Raw genomic sequence first — 19,039 nt, 5'->3', positions numbered from 1 at the left:
GGGCACATCTATGAGGCCAGCTGCGCTCTCTTCGTACTAACAAAGCAGAACAGGCTCTTTTGGCGCTACAGCAACGTTATTTCGAGCGGGGAGACAAAGTGGGTACAGTCTTAGCTCGATGCTTGCGGGCGCATGCTGCCAAAGCGCACATCGCCAATCTTCAGACTGGTGAAGGCGCGCGGGCCACCACTGAAGTGGCTAAACAGGACTCCTTCTATTAGTATTATTCTGCAATATATGCCAGGGATACGCCACATCCGGACAGGGTGCAAGCCGTCTTGGAAAATTGCCCCTGGTCACTGATCAGTCACTATCATGCTCAGCTGCTGGAAGAGCCCCTTACCCAAAAGGAACTTGCGAGCACTCTGAAGGATCTACCTCCCGGGAAAATGCTGGGCCCAGACGACTTCCCCAGTCTTTATCAACTCTTTTTACAGAAGCTCCAAAAGCATTTACTGTGTCTTTTTAATTAGTTCACTGACACTGAGGGACTGTCCCTCTCCATGGGAATGGCGGAGAGTGCCCTCATCCCAAATCAGTCAAGGACTCCACACACTGTTCTTCGTTTCGTCCCATCGTCCTTCTGAATTCACACCTTAAAATATACACGAAAATCATGGCTAAACGGCTTGACACTCTTTTACCCGGCCTTATCGAACTGGATCAAATTTGCTTCATCCGCAATCGCCAGGGAGCAGATAATGTGCGCCGTGTTGCACATCTTGTAGGGAAGGCTCACCACCGGAACATACCGGCATGTTTATTGTCGCTCGACGCGGAAAAAGCGTTAGATCGAGTGGGCTGCACCTTCCTCTGAGCGGTGCTGCGAAAATCGGGTTGGGTCCGCTCCTGATAACTGATAATGGCTCCCTATATTTCCCTGCAGGCTCAAGTACGGGTTAACAGTCAAACCACTAAATACCATATCTATTCGCAGCAGAGGCACACGGCAGGGATGTCCCCTTTCCCTGCTGTTGTTTGCCCTTGTGGTGGAACGTCTGGCCATGATGATTCAACAGGCTCCAGACGTTCATGCCATCCCTCTTGGGGGTCAACAACACAAAGTGGCTCTTTATGCGGACGATCTGATTCTCACGCTGTCCCATCCACACACACATCTCCCGGCACTAATCTCTCTGTTGCGATCCTTCGAACTGGCATCTGACCTTAAAATTAACCATGAGAAGTCTTGGGCCTTGAACCTTCTGATTCCGAGGGAGGAGATTCCCACACTCCAATCCCTCGTTCCTTACAAGTGGGCTACCAGCTCCATTTGCTACTTAGGACACCAACTGAACCCTTCACTTGCCACGTTGTCCCGAGTCAACTGGCGAGAATGCAGGCGGGTGGTTTTAGAGGACATACGTGCTTGGAAACCGCTCACCCTCTCTTGGCTGGGCCGCCTGAACGCCATAAAAATGTCAGTACTCCCGAAACTTTTATATCTTTTCCATTGTCTCCGCACCCCCATTAGGCAACTCCAGATTCAAACTCTTCAGTCAGAAATCACAAACTTTATATGGGGTGGACGCAGACCTCATGCTCCCAAGGAACAGGGAAGGGCTTAAGTACTCAAACTTATTAGAATACTATTGGGCCTCCCACCTTTGCTTTGCTTCCGAGTGGACGGCGAGGGAGCGCGAAAAGGTGTGGTTCCATATGGACAGGGCGGTAACTGGGAGAACCATTCGCGACCTTTCCAGGCTCCCTAAGTCCTCCCGCTCCCACAGTGCCTATATTGCCCTTCCCACCAGGACGGTGTTGGACATATGGGACAAAGAGGTTGTTTCTAAAGGACTCACTACCTTCCCATCCCCCCATCGCTGAATACTCGTTTTTCCCGCCGGCTGTTAATTCCCAGGTGTTTGCTGCCTGGCTGGAGGGTGGGTGCAGAACGATTCGGGATCTGTTTTTAGGCGAAGTCTTCAAAACATTTGCGCAATGCAAGGAAGAGTTCCGACTCTCGGGAGGAGCAAGACCTCAGTACGCGCAACTTCTTCACTGCATATTCACGTCCTCTCTAGCACCGGCCGCCACCCATGCGTTCACTCCTTTTGAAAGCTTAGTGCGCTCCTTTGATGGTTCTAAGAGACTCATCTCCCTGACTTATCAGATTCTACAGCATCCGCCACTCGTGAACCCCCATCCATACCAACGTCACTGGCAATCGAAAGCTCCCTCTGACATCATCTCAGCCCAATAGAACCGCCTGTGGCGAGACATCCCAAAGGTGTACAGCAGCGTTTCACAACGGGAAATGGCATATATGCTTATGACGCAGTGGCATTACACTCCCCTTCGACTGCACAAGATGTTTCCTACTTTCTTCCCCCTATGCTGGAGATGCTAGAGCGCCCCAGAAGATTTTATTCATATATGGTGAGCCTGCCTGCTCTTGATCCTCTTTTGAAAAGCGATTTAGTCATATTAGGGTGGAGCTTGGCTTCCCCCTGCCTGATACTCCAGTCATAATTCTCCTAGGCATCAAACCTGAAAATCTGATCGCACTCACCCGTAGTGATTGTCATATTGTTCTCCACATGCTCGGTGTTGCAAAACAGCTCATAGCCTTGTACTGGGAAAAAAACGTAACCCCCATCCATTAACATTTAGTTCACGTGTTTGTGGCACAACTTACTATGTGCTTGCAATCGCCCACCACCGCCGCCGCCCCCGCCGCCGCCACCACCACCACCACCACCACCACCACCACCCCGCCACCACCACCACCACCACCACCAAAATATGGTAGCCATGGGTCACCTACATTGGTAAAATGGAGCACTCATGTCTTATGCCCCAGATGCTCCGGGCTCTACACCTCTTACAAGACCCGGTTTACCCACCTGACTAGGACAGATCTCCCACTTGGACCACTTACTTGACCGTCACAACACTCCCAGATGGACAAGTTGAATACCCTGCGCCTTCCCGCCCCCACCCCGCTGTCCTCCCTCTTTTAGATACTGTTTTGGGTCACAACTCTTGGCATCCTTCTTCCACTACGCCCCCTTGCACAGCAGATCCTTTTCGCTTTCTATTCTGTATGTCCCCCTTACTCTCATTCTTGCTTCTTATCTCTTCTCTTTTTCGTTCCTCAGGCATTTCTTTTTTCTTGTTCCATGTTGGGTTTGGATCCTACTGATCTCACTGCCTAGAAGCTTCCTTACATTTGTATCCGCCGGGAAACCCTTTTTAAGTAGCTGCGCGGCTTAGAAGTATAAAAAAAAAATTAAATAAATATCATGAAAGGTCTCCTGTCTGACGCGGCCGGCCCGTCATGGGTTGCAGGCGACTTGCTGTGTAACATCTGCGTTGATACTTAACATCTGCACTTATATGCCTCTCCTAAATTACGCGGCCGGCCCTGTAAAGGGTTGTAGGTGATGAGCTGTGTACAGGCAGACCCTCCCACTGGTTATTTCCCTACAAAATAAAAACTGATTTCAAACAAAAGTGGTAATATTGTAAGTGGCAGGGTCAGCCATGTGGAGTTGGTCTTGTATGCAACCCCCGGAGCAAATTTCCATCTTACTTGATGAAGGAGAAGCTACTATGATAAATCCAGAAGCATTATTGAGCTTTTTGTGTATGGGATCCTGCGCATAATGCATATAGTTTCTTTCCACCCTGGGCATCACTGTTTTTGAAGAGGCTGTTTTTACATGACTCTTTTGCATGGGTCTAGGATGATCAGCAGCAGGGGGTGGAGGTGCTCATTCCTTCTTTGCGCAGGGATTAACATTTCTGTAAGGAACCAGGAGTCAATGTATTACTCCTCCAACTTTGATCTGTGTGTGTGTCAGCTATTCTATGAGCCTACCTGCTCATACTGTTGGTCAAAGACTAGTTCCAGTTAAATCAATTCTGGCTCTGATTTTAATGGAGGTTCTAGATAATTCTGCTCTTCTAAAGCCTCAACAGATTCTAAATCTATCTATACTTTCATCAAACTCTCTATTTAGCTAAGAGAAAATATTTCAGACAAGTCAATGCTTTTATTTGTAGACAGAGTGCTCTTTGTTTGGGGGTACGTGGGATTTTCCCTTCAGCGTCAAAGTTTTCAACTCTTTTCCCCTCTTCTAATCTAGCTCTCTTTCTGGAGTTGTTTGTTCACAACTGTGTCTTTAGGTTTCCTTTCATGGTGCTCATCAGTCTTTGACCTCCCTTATAATGATGATCTTGGCATTAAGAGTGTCTGAGGAAGGATACGGATTGGAGGGATGCTCTCATGGATCCCAAGACCCTGACGACTTCATCGAAATTGTGTCTAGTCCAACTATTACCTACAGGCGGCATACCTCACCCCTAAGCGCCTATACAAAGCCGGGCTGCGGCCCTCCCTGACCTGTACGCACTGCAATCACGCCCCAACTGATTTTTAGGTCTCGCGCCTGCGATGCATATGGCGAAGCCATATGCCATCGCGCAGGCGCGATACTATTGTTGCCGGGTCTGCTTCCCAGGAGACAGGAGATGTCACGCGCACGCTCTGGAAAGCGATCGGCGCCGGCCGCGCGCGTTTCCCAATCTCCTGTCTCTCTGGGAAGCACACAAGCAAGCCCCGCCAAGGCACCACGAGTGAACGCAGTAAGAGTTGTGCAGCCCGCGCTGCAGCTGGTAACATTATTTAGTTTCTATCCAATAACGTCGTAGTTCTGCCCTGTTATTAAATACATTAATTTAATTTTGTTTTCCGCTGTGAACGTATGTGAGGAAATAAGATTAGTGCTGGATGTTAAGTACCAGCCTGAGTACATTTGCAATATCTTTGTAATTTAATTATGTTTTACCCCCCATATATTGCCAGGCACTCAAAACGTCACAAGAGAATTTTGTGTGTCTCAAAGAACGGGTTGTGATGGCATTTCCTCCTCCAGCAAGAGTAATTGAATCCCTTTGTGTTTTTTTTTTCAATTTGGAGTCATGTGTATAGCGTGCATCTTTAGTATACTTACTACACACTGCTTCAGAATTGTTTCCTGTGTGCAAATATTGGAAATATATATATATTTATATATATATATTTTTTTAGCCCACAGTTTGTATGAAATAATTAATCGAAGTGACTAGTTGCACTTCTGTGGGTTAAATCTTTGTTGGAACCGTCATTCGTGGGGAAGTGGGTGGTTGCCGGGCTCGCGTGTGTGTTGATGACAGGCCCGCAAGAAGCACTAGGCCTCCTCTTGGCTGAGACCTAGTTGAATCTGGTTACTGGATTAGAGGTGCCTGCCCGTCCGTGTCACTTTCAGTTACCAGGTTACTGGTTCGGAGGAGCATTTCACCCAGTGCTCCCAGATCCAGGCCCCTCTCTGCAACACATTCATGTAGAAACGGGAGCCCTGCCGAAAACATAAGCACAAGAAGACCGACTCGCTAATTTTCTATAGGTCGGTGTCTACTTAACTTCTGAAGCTAGGAGCGTTACAAGACTTAGTCACACTTATGCGTATATACATAAGTGAATCGGGCCTAGTATTAAGAAACGGACAGCACAGACCCTCTTCCACTGCCCTGGAACGCCAATTTATTTTATACAAACTTGGTTTCATTTAGTAAAAAACAAAAGCCTGTGTTGTGGGAATGCGCGAGCCGTAGTACCATTATTCCACCCCCACTTGTCTGCCTCGTAGGTAGCTTTCCATGTTATCTGTTCACACTTTAAATAACATCTACATTTTCCAAAAACAAGGAAGAGGCTTGCTGTCCTAAGTTGTTTATAGTCGACACACTCGGTATGCAGACTCGAAGCAGGAATGCACATTGCTGTACAGAATTGTCTTATATAATTCTAAATTATTTACGGTGTATGTAAAGCGCTGCCTCGGAGCGCTTTGGAGGTAGGGTCCAGACAAGATAAAGAGGGGTGTCAAGTTAAATTGAATTGACTTGCATGAACTGACGTTGAGTTAAACCCTTTGTGTGTGTGTTTTTTTATTATGTTTGGGGTGCTCTCTAATAAAAAGCTGATAAACCAGTTCATTCCTGCCGTGGTCCGCGGATGGCTTTATCACCTTATCGGTGTTTTCTAAATACCAAGCATGTTGTACAGGCAATACTACTCATTAATACGTGATATAAATCGACACGTAGACTCATTTGTGACTGGAGGTATGAGGAGACATATTTGTGTGGAACCTGTGTATGTGGTGAGGTAGAACGCAACAGGCACTTTGTTTTAATTTGGTGAGTTGTGTAAGGTGGCGACTCAGGTCGAAAGGGTCAAACTTGTTTCAACCATGGTCTCCCGAGCAAAAGGAATGGTTTGTGATTTAGGAATTTTCTTCTCTTTTTTACCGGTGAAATAGGGCAACGCAAGCAGGATAGGTGAGAATTTAGCATGTGGGAAAAGTGTATACATTTATATTAAAAATGGTCTTTGACTTATTAGTTGCACGATTTTATGATGTCTGCTATCCTCAGTAAACCTACACACCAACCAGATTTCTCTGCTCCCGTTTTCTTCAGACCTCCTTTGGTGGGTTGGCTGGTAGGCTCACATGAGGACAATTTACTTTTGAGTTTATTTTGTATTTTTATTTGTAGTGCAGGCCACATTTTCACGACAGGGCGCTCTGCACAGATGCAGATATATCGTGTACAAACGAAGAGCAAAATATCACGGAGCAAAATCTTGCAACAGAAGGACATCAGGTTTCTACTTAGAGTTCTCCTGACCGAGGCGGCCTTGGGGGTGTATAGACTTTAATAAGAGGTCAAAAATGTAACCCAAACACGATTTCAGCAGAGATGAACGCTGCATTGAATACTTTGATGGGACTATTTAAGTACGGCGTGGTAAGCAGTCGTGTGCTGAACTGTGGGACCCACTGTAATGTAGGCCTCAACTGCACATCAGGAGTGCATGGGCCCTGGGCCCTATGCATTCAATCAGCATTGCAGCCTTCCGATTTCAGTGCAAATTCGAGTATATGAGCCGTGCAGTGCTCTAGGTCTGTGAGGGTGTCTGTTAGCAACAGCTAACCACTCATAAACAATGTTTATATACCAATTGTAAATTAACAAAAACGTTATGCAAAGCATTGTCAGAGACAATGCCAGTAACTCAAAATGTAATGCTGCGAGACCTATTGCATTGCAAATGCTTGTTATCATATGATCTGGCAGTGCCCCGTCCTTGCACCATTCTGGGCGGTTGTGGAACGAGAACTCACACAGACCCCGGGGTGGACGGCTCCCCATGACCCATTGCGTCTGATTCTGGGCGTGTTTGATGGCCTGGATGGCTCTCGGGCCGACAAGCGCTTCCGTGGGACAGTAGTGACGGTGGCGAAGCGAGCTATGGCGGCACTATGGTCCCAGGCCAAACCCCCAACTATGCGGAGGTGGATACTGGGGTGGACTTGTGCGGAACTCAGGAAGAGCCTCTCTTAAACTCTGGGCTGTCCTGAACTCTTCAAAAAGATATGGGGTAAACGGTTCAACATGTTGTCCTGAGGGCTGGGTGCATTTTCCTTTTCTTTTTTGATTCATGATAACCTCATGTACGACTTTATCTTGCAGATTGATTCACGTGTCTGTCGTTTCCCATATGACCCTACACTGTTCAGATATTATGCTTGATATTGCTGCCACTGTAAATTTGAAGTTTGTTCCAACTCAAACTTGATTATAAAAAAAAAGTGTGTCTGAGGAATTAAGAGTCCGATGGCTTTGCCTCGGTCCCACTGAAAACCAGAGACACAGAGGGGACATGTATTCTGTGAATGCTCTGGGTCTCAGTATCTTCAGTACCTCCTTATTTTTTAGGTCAGCATACCGCTCTAGAACATTGGATCCTTCCCTCTGCACCACTTAAGTTTCCTTGAGAGTTTCTTGGTCGCTGAACAGTTCCAGGGCCATAAGGGAGGGCTGTTTGGTCTGTGACTGCAACGTGGCATAGTGTGCACACTTCTGTTTCTTCCTGAATGAGTCCCTGTAAGAATTACTTGCTATTAGTAATCTTGGGACTTATGGTCCTTAGGAAGGCAGCCCTTGCCTTTGTCTTTCCAAGCAAGTTTCCAGTGAAATTTCAGACTAAATCTGAAGTAGTAATTGTTCACGTCTCAGGGTAGCTACCACCAGCCAACCGTTCATTATCTAACACATGGTTGAAGTCCAAATGAAAACACAATTTAAGTCTTTTTCAATTCTGCGACATATACTGTAGACTTCGAGGTGTTTATATTATTTGGCATTATCCGCAGTGCTTCAGTGATCTAAGAGACCTTAATCTTGCTTCCGTACCAGACAGCCGAAAACATGAATCTGAAGACCGCACCCATGCACCAGGGCATTGTGGACATATTTCTAATGCAATGTGGGAAAATAGCTACTCCCCCGGTTTAACCCGGACAAAACAGCACATTAATCCAGAAAAGATTCATGCTACAAATGTATTTGTGGGGCATGGAAAAGTGTAATGTTTTAGAATAGCAAAGAAGATACCAAGAAAAACTGCAGTTTTGGCTCTTACATCAGCTGGGGCTCTTTCTGTTAACCTCCCTTCCCCTGCAGTAGAAACACACCTCCATTTGCATTTCCATCAACTGGCCAAGTTGCAATAACTATACATAGTGTATGTAGTTATAGAAAGCTCTGTTCGAAGGTTTGGGCGCTGGTTGTTTCTCTGGTTTAATAATTTGTTACCAAAAGCATCAGGATTGATTCATATTGGCAAATTAGGCCACAAAAACCATATACTAAAGTCAAGAGCCACAAGCTGATTAATAGAAACCTATGCATTTCATGAATGTCATGAGTTGTAAAAGTATTTCCAATCAAACCACTCTGACAAACAACTTTCATTAAAAGAGACTGTTTTAAAGTGCATTGTAAGAGCAACCTTTTTAACAAGCTAATCAAAAACAGTTGCCAAAGCAGGATTAAAGTTGTAAAAAAAATAATTGTAAATTGATACTTGCATAGCGCACTACTCACCCGCAAGGGTCTCAAGGCGCTTGTACGAATACCGCTGTGGAACCCATCCTGGCTTTCCCTGTGAGGCGTCCACTCCTGGGCACCCCCAAGGTGGAGGCCAGGCATCCTTAGCGTTGTGGGGGCCGTTGTGGAGATTAAGCAAGCTGTTGCCCAGAGTTGCAGAGTGGGACTTCATGATTGGAATAGGCACAGAGGCGAGAATTATCAGGTCTGTGGAATTTTTGAGCCCAAGACCCGCCGAGGCGGGGAATTGAACCTCTGCATCAGGGTCTGCCGCTCTAATCATTGAGCCACACTTCTCCACTATAATAAATCACACCCAGAAACTTATGGTAAGCAAGGAGCTCATGGCCTGTGCAATAAATCTTTTAGCTCAATAGAATACCTGATAGATTCAAACCCTGCTTCACATATTCAATACATGAGCACGCACATTAACCAAATGGATCAATTTTGTATTATCTTGTCAATGTAATCAATACTAAATTGAAAACAAACAGTGCCATACCTTATCCATAATGCCCATTGCTTTAATCTTTGCAGACTCGCTTCCCAATTCATTCAACTGATGTTTTCCAAGTAACATCTCAGGAGGAATCTCCTCCTCATCACCTGCAAGAACAAAATAACCTTAGCATGCAGGTCTAGTGATTTAGATGTAATACTTGCAGAAATATAGTACACATATTTGCTGAAAGGGTGATAATCAAATGACAAACTGTTTTTGTGTGGTCACTACAGCATTTCAATTGATAGATCTAAAGATTAGTTTCTTACCTGTAACTCGTGTTCTCTCGTAGGGGAATCTCCACTAAAGTTGTAGGGAGCTGCGTTCTTGGTGCATAGCCCCCACTTTTTGCCTGATATTTGATGCAACTTTGACCGTAGTGTACTGGGTTCCTGCTAACCAGGTCCCCAGTATCAGTGTTCTCTCCTTAAAACTGTACTACTATTTCCTCACTAGGCAAAGCCATTAGCAGCCACTCGAAGTCCCTAGAAAATGGTACCCTTGGTACCTAGGGTATGAGGTATTTAAGAGAGTACGTAAGGGCAGAAGCACAAATTGTGCACCCCAAGGGATCCTTCACCAAGCACGCTCAAGTCTTCCATTGCAGGCTGCATGTCTTGATGTGGACAAAACTTGAAAATACGACATGTCACACATCCCTGTGTGCCATGTGCCAAAACACTACATGTGATATTTGTAAGTCACCCCTACAGCAAGCCTGACAGTCCTATGGTAGGGTGCTGAATATTACATGTGAGGGAATACCTAAATGAGCAGATATGCCCCTGTGCTGGTCAGTCCTATTACTGACAGGACAAATGACAAAGGTAGACATTTTAAAACATGTGCTGGACAAAGGTGAAAACAAGTTTCCCAGCTACATGATGGCTTCACTAAAGATTGGAATGTTTGATATCAAACGTCTCATTGATAAACCCACACTGATTCCAGTGATGGATTTACCAATATGTGCACCCAGAAGGCACCTTAGAAGTACGCCCTGAAAACCTACCAGCTTCTGATGTGCTCCCTGACTGTTTTCTGCCAGCCTGCCACTCGAGGCACTGTTCTGACATCCTAGGCTGAGAGCCTTTGTTCACCGGAGTCCCAGAATAAGACTAAGCCAGCAAGAAGGTGTAACACCCCCCTCTCACAGAACAACCTGCTGATTAGCGTTCCTAAGCCAGCAAGCTTCATAGAGCTGCCGCGTTTCTTGGGCAAATCTGGCTCCCCCTCACACAATATGAAGCTGACCCCTTGTCCAAAGCCCCCTTGGCACCTGGACAGATGGTAAAATTAGCAAGTCAGGTAGCCGTGCCTCCCCCCAGGATATTTCAGAAGTAACAGTCTTTGGATTTCTGGGACAGGGTTATGCCCACTTTCCAAAGGAAATGGTCGTATAGGGGTCGTAGTGACCCCAGGGGTCAGTAGCCCATTGGCTACCACCCTACACTACCAAAACACCCTTAAATTCAGTATTTAGGGGAATTCCTGGGACAAAAGTAGTAGATCCCAATGACCGAAGAAGAGAGCAGGCACAGAAGAGCTGCAAAAGCAGAGAGGAGCGAAGCAGCAGCTGACCTGGTAACAGCCCTACCAGCCTGTCTGCATCCCTCATCGAAAACTGCTCCAAAGTCAACTCATCCTGCAGCTGTTGACTCCAGAAACTTGGAAGGACTGCCTGTCCTTTAAGAAGAACCAAGACCACCCCCTGCGACAGTGTACCCGTTCCCTGCATCTTGCAGCAATTCCAAAAGAAAGGACTCTGAGGCCCCCCGAAACCTCCAAAACCAGACACCTCAAGCCACCACTGCACCGTCGCTCCAAGACCGAGTTGAAATGGGCCAACAGTGCCAACTAGCCCCTGGCCATATGGATTAGAGGTGACCCCCCTGATTCGCAGTCTGAATTGGTCATCAGATGGACAGACAGAATTTCCCTTTATGCCGACGATATTTTACTTTACTTGGCCCGACCCTGATCTTCAATTCATAGAGTGCTTCACATTTTTGCCCTCTACCAAAAATATTCCGGTTACATGAACAAATGTGATAAATCTCTGGTTTATGTTTTGAGTGGTGAGCAAGCGATCCTCCCATTGGGAAGTCCTGCCCAGATAGTCACAGATGGTTTTCGGTATTTGGGTATATATATTACCAGACATGAAGGTATTTTCCACCGTCATAACCTAATCCCCCCCGCTCCATCGGTACTGTGCCGATGTGCAACATTGGAAATCTTTACCCCTCACATTCCTGAATAGAGCTGCTCTTTATAAAATGATGGCATTTCCCCGCTTTCTTTATGCTTTGCCAGAATACGCTTTTTTTGGTGTCCTCTTAGTATTTTCTTTCTATTGATTCCGAGGTACGATCCCAAATATGGAATAATGGTACACCCAGAATCACCCTTGTTAAGCTTACTAAAAGCTTGTATGATGGGGGTATAGCATTTTCTGCCATTATTATTATTGGTCCTCGCAACTGGTGGTACTCAACCACTGGATGCACCTTCGCGGATCCGGAGTATACAATGGACAGGTATAATATGCCTTCAGGTAACTTTCTCAGGGCTCGGTACGGTGGGAAAAAAATATGCGCCTAAATGCACTCCGACCTCCACTACGGTTTCTTTATGGTACTCTGCAACTGCAGCATTGGGTTGGAAAGGCAAGATTACTAAGGCCACCCCGCTGCTTGAGGCTATTCAGCTAGGCATGCTCTCGCAGTTCCCAGGGTTTGATAAATGGGATTTAATTAGTCTTTCGACGGTGGGTGACCTTTGGAGGGTGCCCAGTTGGGTGATTTACAACAGCAATAACATCTTCAGGCGGGGAAACTTTCCGGTACCTTTAGGTACATAGTGCATTGAAAAAGGCGTTGCCTAGAGGCTTTGATCTGCAGGTTTCCTCACTGTTGGAGGATAGATTATTGGATGACTACTTCCCAGAACAAGCTATTTCCCTGACGTACTGTTAGATTCTTAATACTATGCTAAACTCTATGGGTAAATTACGGGCAAAATGGAATGATGAGGTGGGAGAGTTTGATGCCGAAGAGTGGAGGGAGGCCTTGGCATCACTTCAGGAGGTGGCGATCTGATCCCGTTTTCTATTACAGCTTACACTACTTCATAGAGCATACTACACCAGTTCAGCATTAATTAAGAAGGGTCTCTTATCCTCTCCAGTTTGTCCCAGGGCCGCGGACAGCCAGGACCTTTCTTACATCAATGGTGGGAATGCCCCGACCTTCAGATATACTGGGAGAGAGTGGTTTCAGCCATGTTCGAAATATGTCATAAAACAATTGTTGTATCCCCTTGTCTGTCTTTTAAATGTTTTGGAAGCTATTGACCTTACCAGGTTTGAAGGTCTCTGGCTCACACTAGGCTTTAGGATCTCCAAACGCAATATTGCTAGAACCTGGAAGGGTGGGGTTGCACTCAGACACGTTGATTGGGAATCGGAAATGGACTGGTGTATGCAAGCGGAGAGGGTGGTGTATGAAAGCTGGGGTTGCCCGGGTAAATGGACCAAGGTACGGGCCCCTGGAACGAAAGTAGAGGTTTTATCTTCACCCCATTTAATGATGCGTTTGATGATGTTGACAATGTAACGCCATATCTATCTGTCGCAAGGATTGCTGGTATAATTGCTTTTTCCTTTGACCCAATGTATTCTTTTGTTTCACTTATATTTTCTGTTGTCCTCAGGAATTGTACTTTGTTTTGAAACTGCACCAGTATTGTTTATATTCGATTTATGTTTATTCTTAATAAAGAGTTATAAAGAAACAGTGCCAACTAGGACACCAAGCACTCCACAGCGAGAGTCCAACTTAGTTTCACTCCTCGTGGACCCAGATGTCGCCTGCAGCTTATTCACACAAGTCCACTCTGCCGTGATTGTTCCCGTAAGGAAACCCCCAGATGCTTAAGGACATGTCTGCATCCATCCCCCTGGGCCGTGGAGAAGAGGACAAAAGGTGCCCCCGTATCTGAGCATCAAGTGGTCGGAGTCCCCCAAATGCCGGACTGGCTACTAGCCAGAGCCTGCAGCCTTTTTCCACAGAGACCGATCTCCGTAGAATAACATTGGGCTACCAATGCTGTTTTGAACACTGCACCACCTCCCTCGTGCACCTGGATTTACTGTTGATGTTGCCTTGGACCCTGTCACACCCCTCTCCTTAACTCCTGGAGATTGGCCTTGTAAGTCACTGTAGCATAGCTGTTTGCAGCACTTGTTCTTTTTTTCTATAGGTTAACATTGCAGAACTCAAAAATTGCAGTATCCACTTTTTGAACTGAAAATAATTAATATTTAAAAATGTACTTACCTGAACGATTTCTCTCAGATGCCTAAACAAACAAATGTTTATACTTGCTATTTTTATAAATTGGCATGGATCTCCTTCTAGAGTAGTGTGTCATGTATTGATCATTTAAGAAAGGATTGAAAACCCACCTTTTTAAACTCAGCATCTAGCTGTTTTTCCTCTCTCTTTGGTTTGGCTCTGTTTTAGCTCACATATCGCGCCAGGATACTCTGTAGTAGCAGAGCGCGTAATAAAATATTTTATACATACATACATATACAAAATATTTTATACATTGTGTGTATTTGCAGATGTCTTGCACTCCTCTCGGATCAGCCTAAAGCTGCTCAACCGCATTAGACCCTGATAGAGCACCTTGGGATTGCTGCAGCTTGCCTCTGTCCATGTACAATGGAACCCCTGGACTCCCTACAAGGTAAATCAGATTATTGATATATCACATAAAGAGCCAGCTTCCTATAGAAGTCAAAGGCATTTCACTACTTCCGCCCATGTGCGGAATTCCCGGATTAATCTCTATAGAATATCTTAAGTGTAAATATTCACCTTATTTCAGGGAGACCTACAGAAACACTTAATAAAATAATGTACAGCCTAGAAAACAGGCTACATTGGAAAAATAATTCAGATGGTACTTACAAATGAGTTAAGATAGACCCTGAATAAGTATAATTTTTTAAGTGAAAATTTTATAAAATAGCTTAAATCTTTTACACAACCCCTTTTTCAAAAGGTAAAAGATGAAGGATAGCCGGACAGTGTAGCAGCACAGGCTGACATTATCTGAGTTCTAAACAGTGTCTGCACCTTTAAGGACTCAGACCAACAGTATGCCATCATGCCTAGCAGATAGAGTGGACTCCGTTTAGTTAGTTTGCATTAATAATAGGTAATCCCAATCATATTTTCAGTTATAGCCACCAGGGAGGCGGGTGGGTTGCTTAGGACTTCAATGGAGATCCCCCTATGAGAGAACTGGAGTTACAGGTAAGAAACAAATCCTTCTCTCGTAGGGGATCTCCATTAATAGTCAAGAGTTTGAATGGAATAGCAAGCCCATCCACAGCAAGGGCGGTGGAAACCAAAGGAACGGCAATAGGTTCAATTAAGCAAATACATTTCTGAGGGAAGCGTGTCCTACTTGAGAGTCTGATCAATCATCAGATTTCAAACAGCAATGAGTGGAGAATGGGTGAACAGACCTTCATGTAGACACTTTGCAGATCTCCACTTAAGTTTCTCTTCAAAGAGGCAATAGCTGCTTTGCCTCTTGAAGAATGGGCCTTCAGTCTAGCTGATCAGAGCTTGTTGTTTTTTTGATAGCATAAGAGAATGCAAGACACTATCCATCGCAAGATGGATTGCTTGAAAGTGGCTAAACCTGTATGGACCAGGCCATAATTTATCAACAATTGGTCCAATCTATGTATGTTATGAGTCTTGTCTAGATAAAACTAGAAAAAGAACCGCCTCATCCATGAAAGTTCGAAACTACCTTGGGGAGAATTTACGGTAAGTCCTCATAAATAACTTGTTAGAGTGGTTGACAGTGTAGGGCTTGTGGGAACATAACTCCTAATTTAGATGACTCTACGAGCTGATGTAATTACTATGAGGAAATCTATTTTCCAAGAGAGATGGACACCTTATGAATAGGTTCAAAAGGGGTCTGAATGAGACAAGCAAGGACTATGTTAAGCTCCCACGGTAGGGAAGGACGCATAATAGGACGGGAAAGCTTCTTTAGCCCTTCACGAAAGTCCTTAACCACTGGGATTTTGAAACAAAAGGTTTTTGAAGGAGATTTTCTGTAAGCAGTGAGTGCAGCCCAGTGGACTATTATGGAAGAGAATTCCAAGACAGATTTTGCCACATGGAGAAGCTAGGGCTGAATGACCTTTTCCTGGCAAGTAGTAGGATCCAAGTTCTTGGTAGAAACAAAATACAAAGCATACTTGAAGGCGTATTCTGAATGGGTTACCGGCTGTTGATCCTAATTGAGGAGACCAATGCAATCTTATGGCAGATTCAAGTGTCCATACTGCACTAGTTCAGTAGCCATGCTGCCAAATTCAAAGAGGAGAGACTGGGATGAACTATCTGGCCTCCGAACTTAATTAGCAGGTCTGGCCAGCATCACAGCTTGAGATGTAGACGTTGTGGACAGCAAAGGAGTCCTATGAACCACCATTAAAGTGTCCACTCCACGGCTATCAGGATGAGTCTGGCTCTCGAGATAGAACGGCTGGAGGAGGACTGTCGGGATCAGCGGAATTGGTGGAAAGGCAAAGAAATTTGCCTGACAAGTTGATTCATAGGGCATTACTCAGGGTCCCTGTTTGGAAGTGCCTCGAGGCGATGTCTTGGCATTTTTCGTTTTCTGGGGTGATGAACAAGACGATGTGCAGAGAGCTCCACAATCAAAAGAAATCTTGCACGACGTTGTCGTAAATAACTCATTCATGATTTTACTGCCAAATCCTGCTAAAAGTGTCTGCCTGCATATATGCGCACCTGGAAGGAGAGTTGTCGGGATCCACAAGTTTTTGGCTACAAAACAATTCTAAATTGCTTGGGCTTCATTAGCTAAAGGTCTGGACCATGTCGCCCGCTTGTTGGGGCAATACATGGTGGTGGTATTGTCCATCTTAACAAGCAGGGGCTGGGTCTTGAATGTCTGGTGAAAAGCTTCAGCGCAAGGAGGATAGCCCAGAGCTCGAGGAGACTGATTTAAGTAGGCAAGATGCAGAGCACACAAATGTGGAGGTGTATTGGCACTAGGTGTAGCAGAGGAGCAAATAGCGGTGGGATGCAAACAACTTCATTCCCTTAGGGGGAAAAGCCAGGTCTTAATCATTTTCCTGAACCGGGGTCTGGAATTATGAAAACTAATGCTGGCAGGGAGTTTATGAGAAACTTCTACCTCCCCATCTGGCCCTCTAGAGCCTGGGGACCTAAACTAATCCTTTGTTGGCAGATCTAAGCTTCCGATTTGGTAAATACCACTGACAAAGTTTCTGAAGGTCGCCAGACCCTCCACCATACAGTGCTTTATGCACCAGGCATAAAACCTTAAACTCAATGCGCTGCATGATTGGTAGCAAATAAAGCTCCCTAATGCTACTTGAGATATGATTGTATTTTGAAATATTGAGCCGCAGTCAAGCTGCTGCATTTTGTAGGGATTGAAGTTTGTCAACACCCAGAAAGAGTGCATCACAGTAGTCAATAACCACTTTTCTGGGGTAGGACTTAACACAGGATTTTCAACAGATAAAAGCAGGATGACTTCAAGTGATTTATCTGTCCTGCAAAGTTTAGTAGGACATCAAACAGAAATCCTAGGTTCTTAACCTTTACCAAGGGATTTGGGCAGTGACCTGCTTCTGCAGGCCACCAAGATTGATCCCAAAATGTTAGCCCTGTCCCAAACTCCATTACCTCCGTTTTGGCTGTGTATTTGAGATGTGATATTTCATCTTGTTCGGAGACCATGTGCCTTGAATTTGAAGATAATCCATGAAGGTGACCCATCCCCGCAACGGTGCCTCTGACACTATGGTTTGAGAGGGCACCTATTGGAGGAAAATCATCCTGTGAAGTTGACTGGTTAAAGAGCACCAACATGTCACATTGCTTCATTTGAAGGCTTCAGTTGCCTGGTCCCATTGGTCCCGGAGACATTCCTGCAGGGGATATATGCGGAGGCATGCATGTGGAGTGAGAAACATACATGAGACCATGGAGCTGAGGAAGGAAGACACTGACCTCACTGTGAGGTAAGAGGCTTTCATTAGGGAGTGACATCTCAGACGGATCGATGATGGTCTCTCTTCCGAAGGACAGACTTGCCTGCCGTGTGGCAATGGTAGCCCTTACGTATTGCAGAGTCTCAACCGGGGTGGAGAATGACTAGTTGTGGTTGATGTGAAGACCTAACTGTTGAAGGACATCGCATGTTCAGTTGAAATGTCGGAGGGCTTCCTGTTAAGTTGACACCTTGATTAACCAATCGTCTAGATCCGGATGGAGGATGATTTGTCGTCTCCTGAAATGAGCAGTAACTACTGCCATGCACTTCAAAAAGGTTCTGGGAGCTGACAAAGCAGAATGGAAGGACTTGGTATGGATAGTGGTCCTGCCCCACGTCAAACCTCGAAAAATTTGCTATGTTTCTTTACGATGGGTACATGACAATATCCATCTTCGCGGTGTAAGGAACAGAGCCAATCCCCTTGGTGTAGTTGAGAATAAATCTGATATAATGACAGCATCCAAAAACGTTCTCGCCAAATCCATTTGAAGGCTACATTTAAGGAGAGAATGGGTCTGAATTTGTCCTGGTCTTTTTTCTTCTTCAGAAACTATATAGAGTAGATAGATGCCTGTACCCCTTTGTTTGTTGGGGACGACCTCCAACGCACGCATTGGTATCAAGATGAGGACTTCTCCCCGAAGCATGTGCAGATGATGGCTGGATGGTTTTGGTGGTATGGTTGGAGGAGGACTGGTGAATATGAGACAATAGTCATTTTTTAAATATTATTCTGAACCCATGCATCACCCTTACATTGACATGGTAAGCACTTTGCTAACCCCACAATTGGTTACTGGTGTACCCTTGTAAGTATCTAGTATATGGTACTAAGGTACGCAGGGCATACGTACACCAGGATACTCCCATTGACTGCAGCATATATTGTGCCACCCATGGGAGTCCACTTAAACTGTGACTACAGGCCTTGCATTGCAGCCTGTGTGACTTGATGCTTGCATCTCTAACTACATATATTTTACTTATATCTGAGGTTACTGCACTTAAAACCTATACGTCACCCCAATGGCAGTCTCTTCAGCCTTGAGGGTAGGGAGCTAGGTTATAAGTGTGAGGGTTGCCTTACAAACCCCATACTCGATTCCCCAGGCTTGGTAAGTGCTGTCAGCCATTTTTAGAAATATAGTGGACAGTCATAACGTAATGTCCTACTATATAGCGGCTGACCCAAACCCGGTCATGTTGGAATCATACCCCAACACAGATTTGTTGGGGTATGATTCCATGTACTTGGAAGCCCCGCTGAACTCCGGGGAACAGCTTTTCAGGGTCTGCAAGCTATCTAGTGCTGCTGCAAAACACAGACCCGATTGTGCCCTCCTGCTGCTGAGTCAAGCTCGAGCAGAGAAGGTAGAAAAGGAAAATATTACTTACTCAGTAAGAATCTGTTCTTTATATGTAGAGCTGTAGATTCAC

The 19,039-nt window shown here is 45.3% G+C and overlaps 1 protein-coding gene across 2 annotated transcripts in view; it reads right to left on the bottom strand.

Annotated features, from left to right (window-relative positions):
- Positions 1-19,039, bottom strand: part of NIPBL (NIPBL cohesin loading factor) — a 1,086,041-nt gene that overhangs the window by 933,456 nt on the left and 133,546 nt on the right. For both annotated transcript variants that reach the window (XM_086960544.1, XM_086960543.1), the window contains exon 6: positions 9,449-9,552. In XM_086960544.1, the coding sequence (XP_086816670.1) occupies positions 9,449-9,552 (104 nt within the window). The remainder of the gene's footprint in view (positions 1-9,448; positions 9,553-19,039) is intronic.

This window comes from Lissotriton vulgaris, chromosome 3_1, assembly GCF_964263255.1.
Source record: "Lissotriton vulgaris chromosome 3_1, aLisVul1.2, whole genome shotgun sequence".
In the NCBI taxonomy this organism is placed as follows: Eukaryota; Metazoa; Chordata; class Amphibia; order Caudata; family Salamandridae; genus Lissotriton; species Lissotriton vulgaris.
The sequence above is the reverse complement of the archived record's forward strand: the minus strand, read 5'-3'. Positions and strand labels throughout refer to the sequence as shown.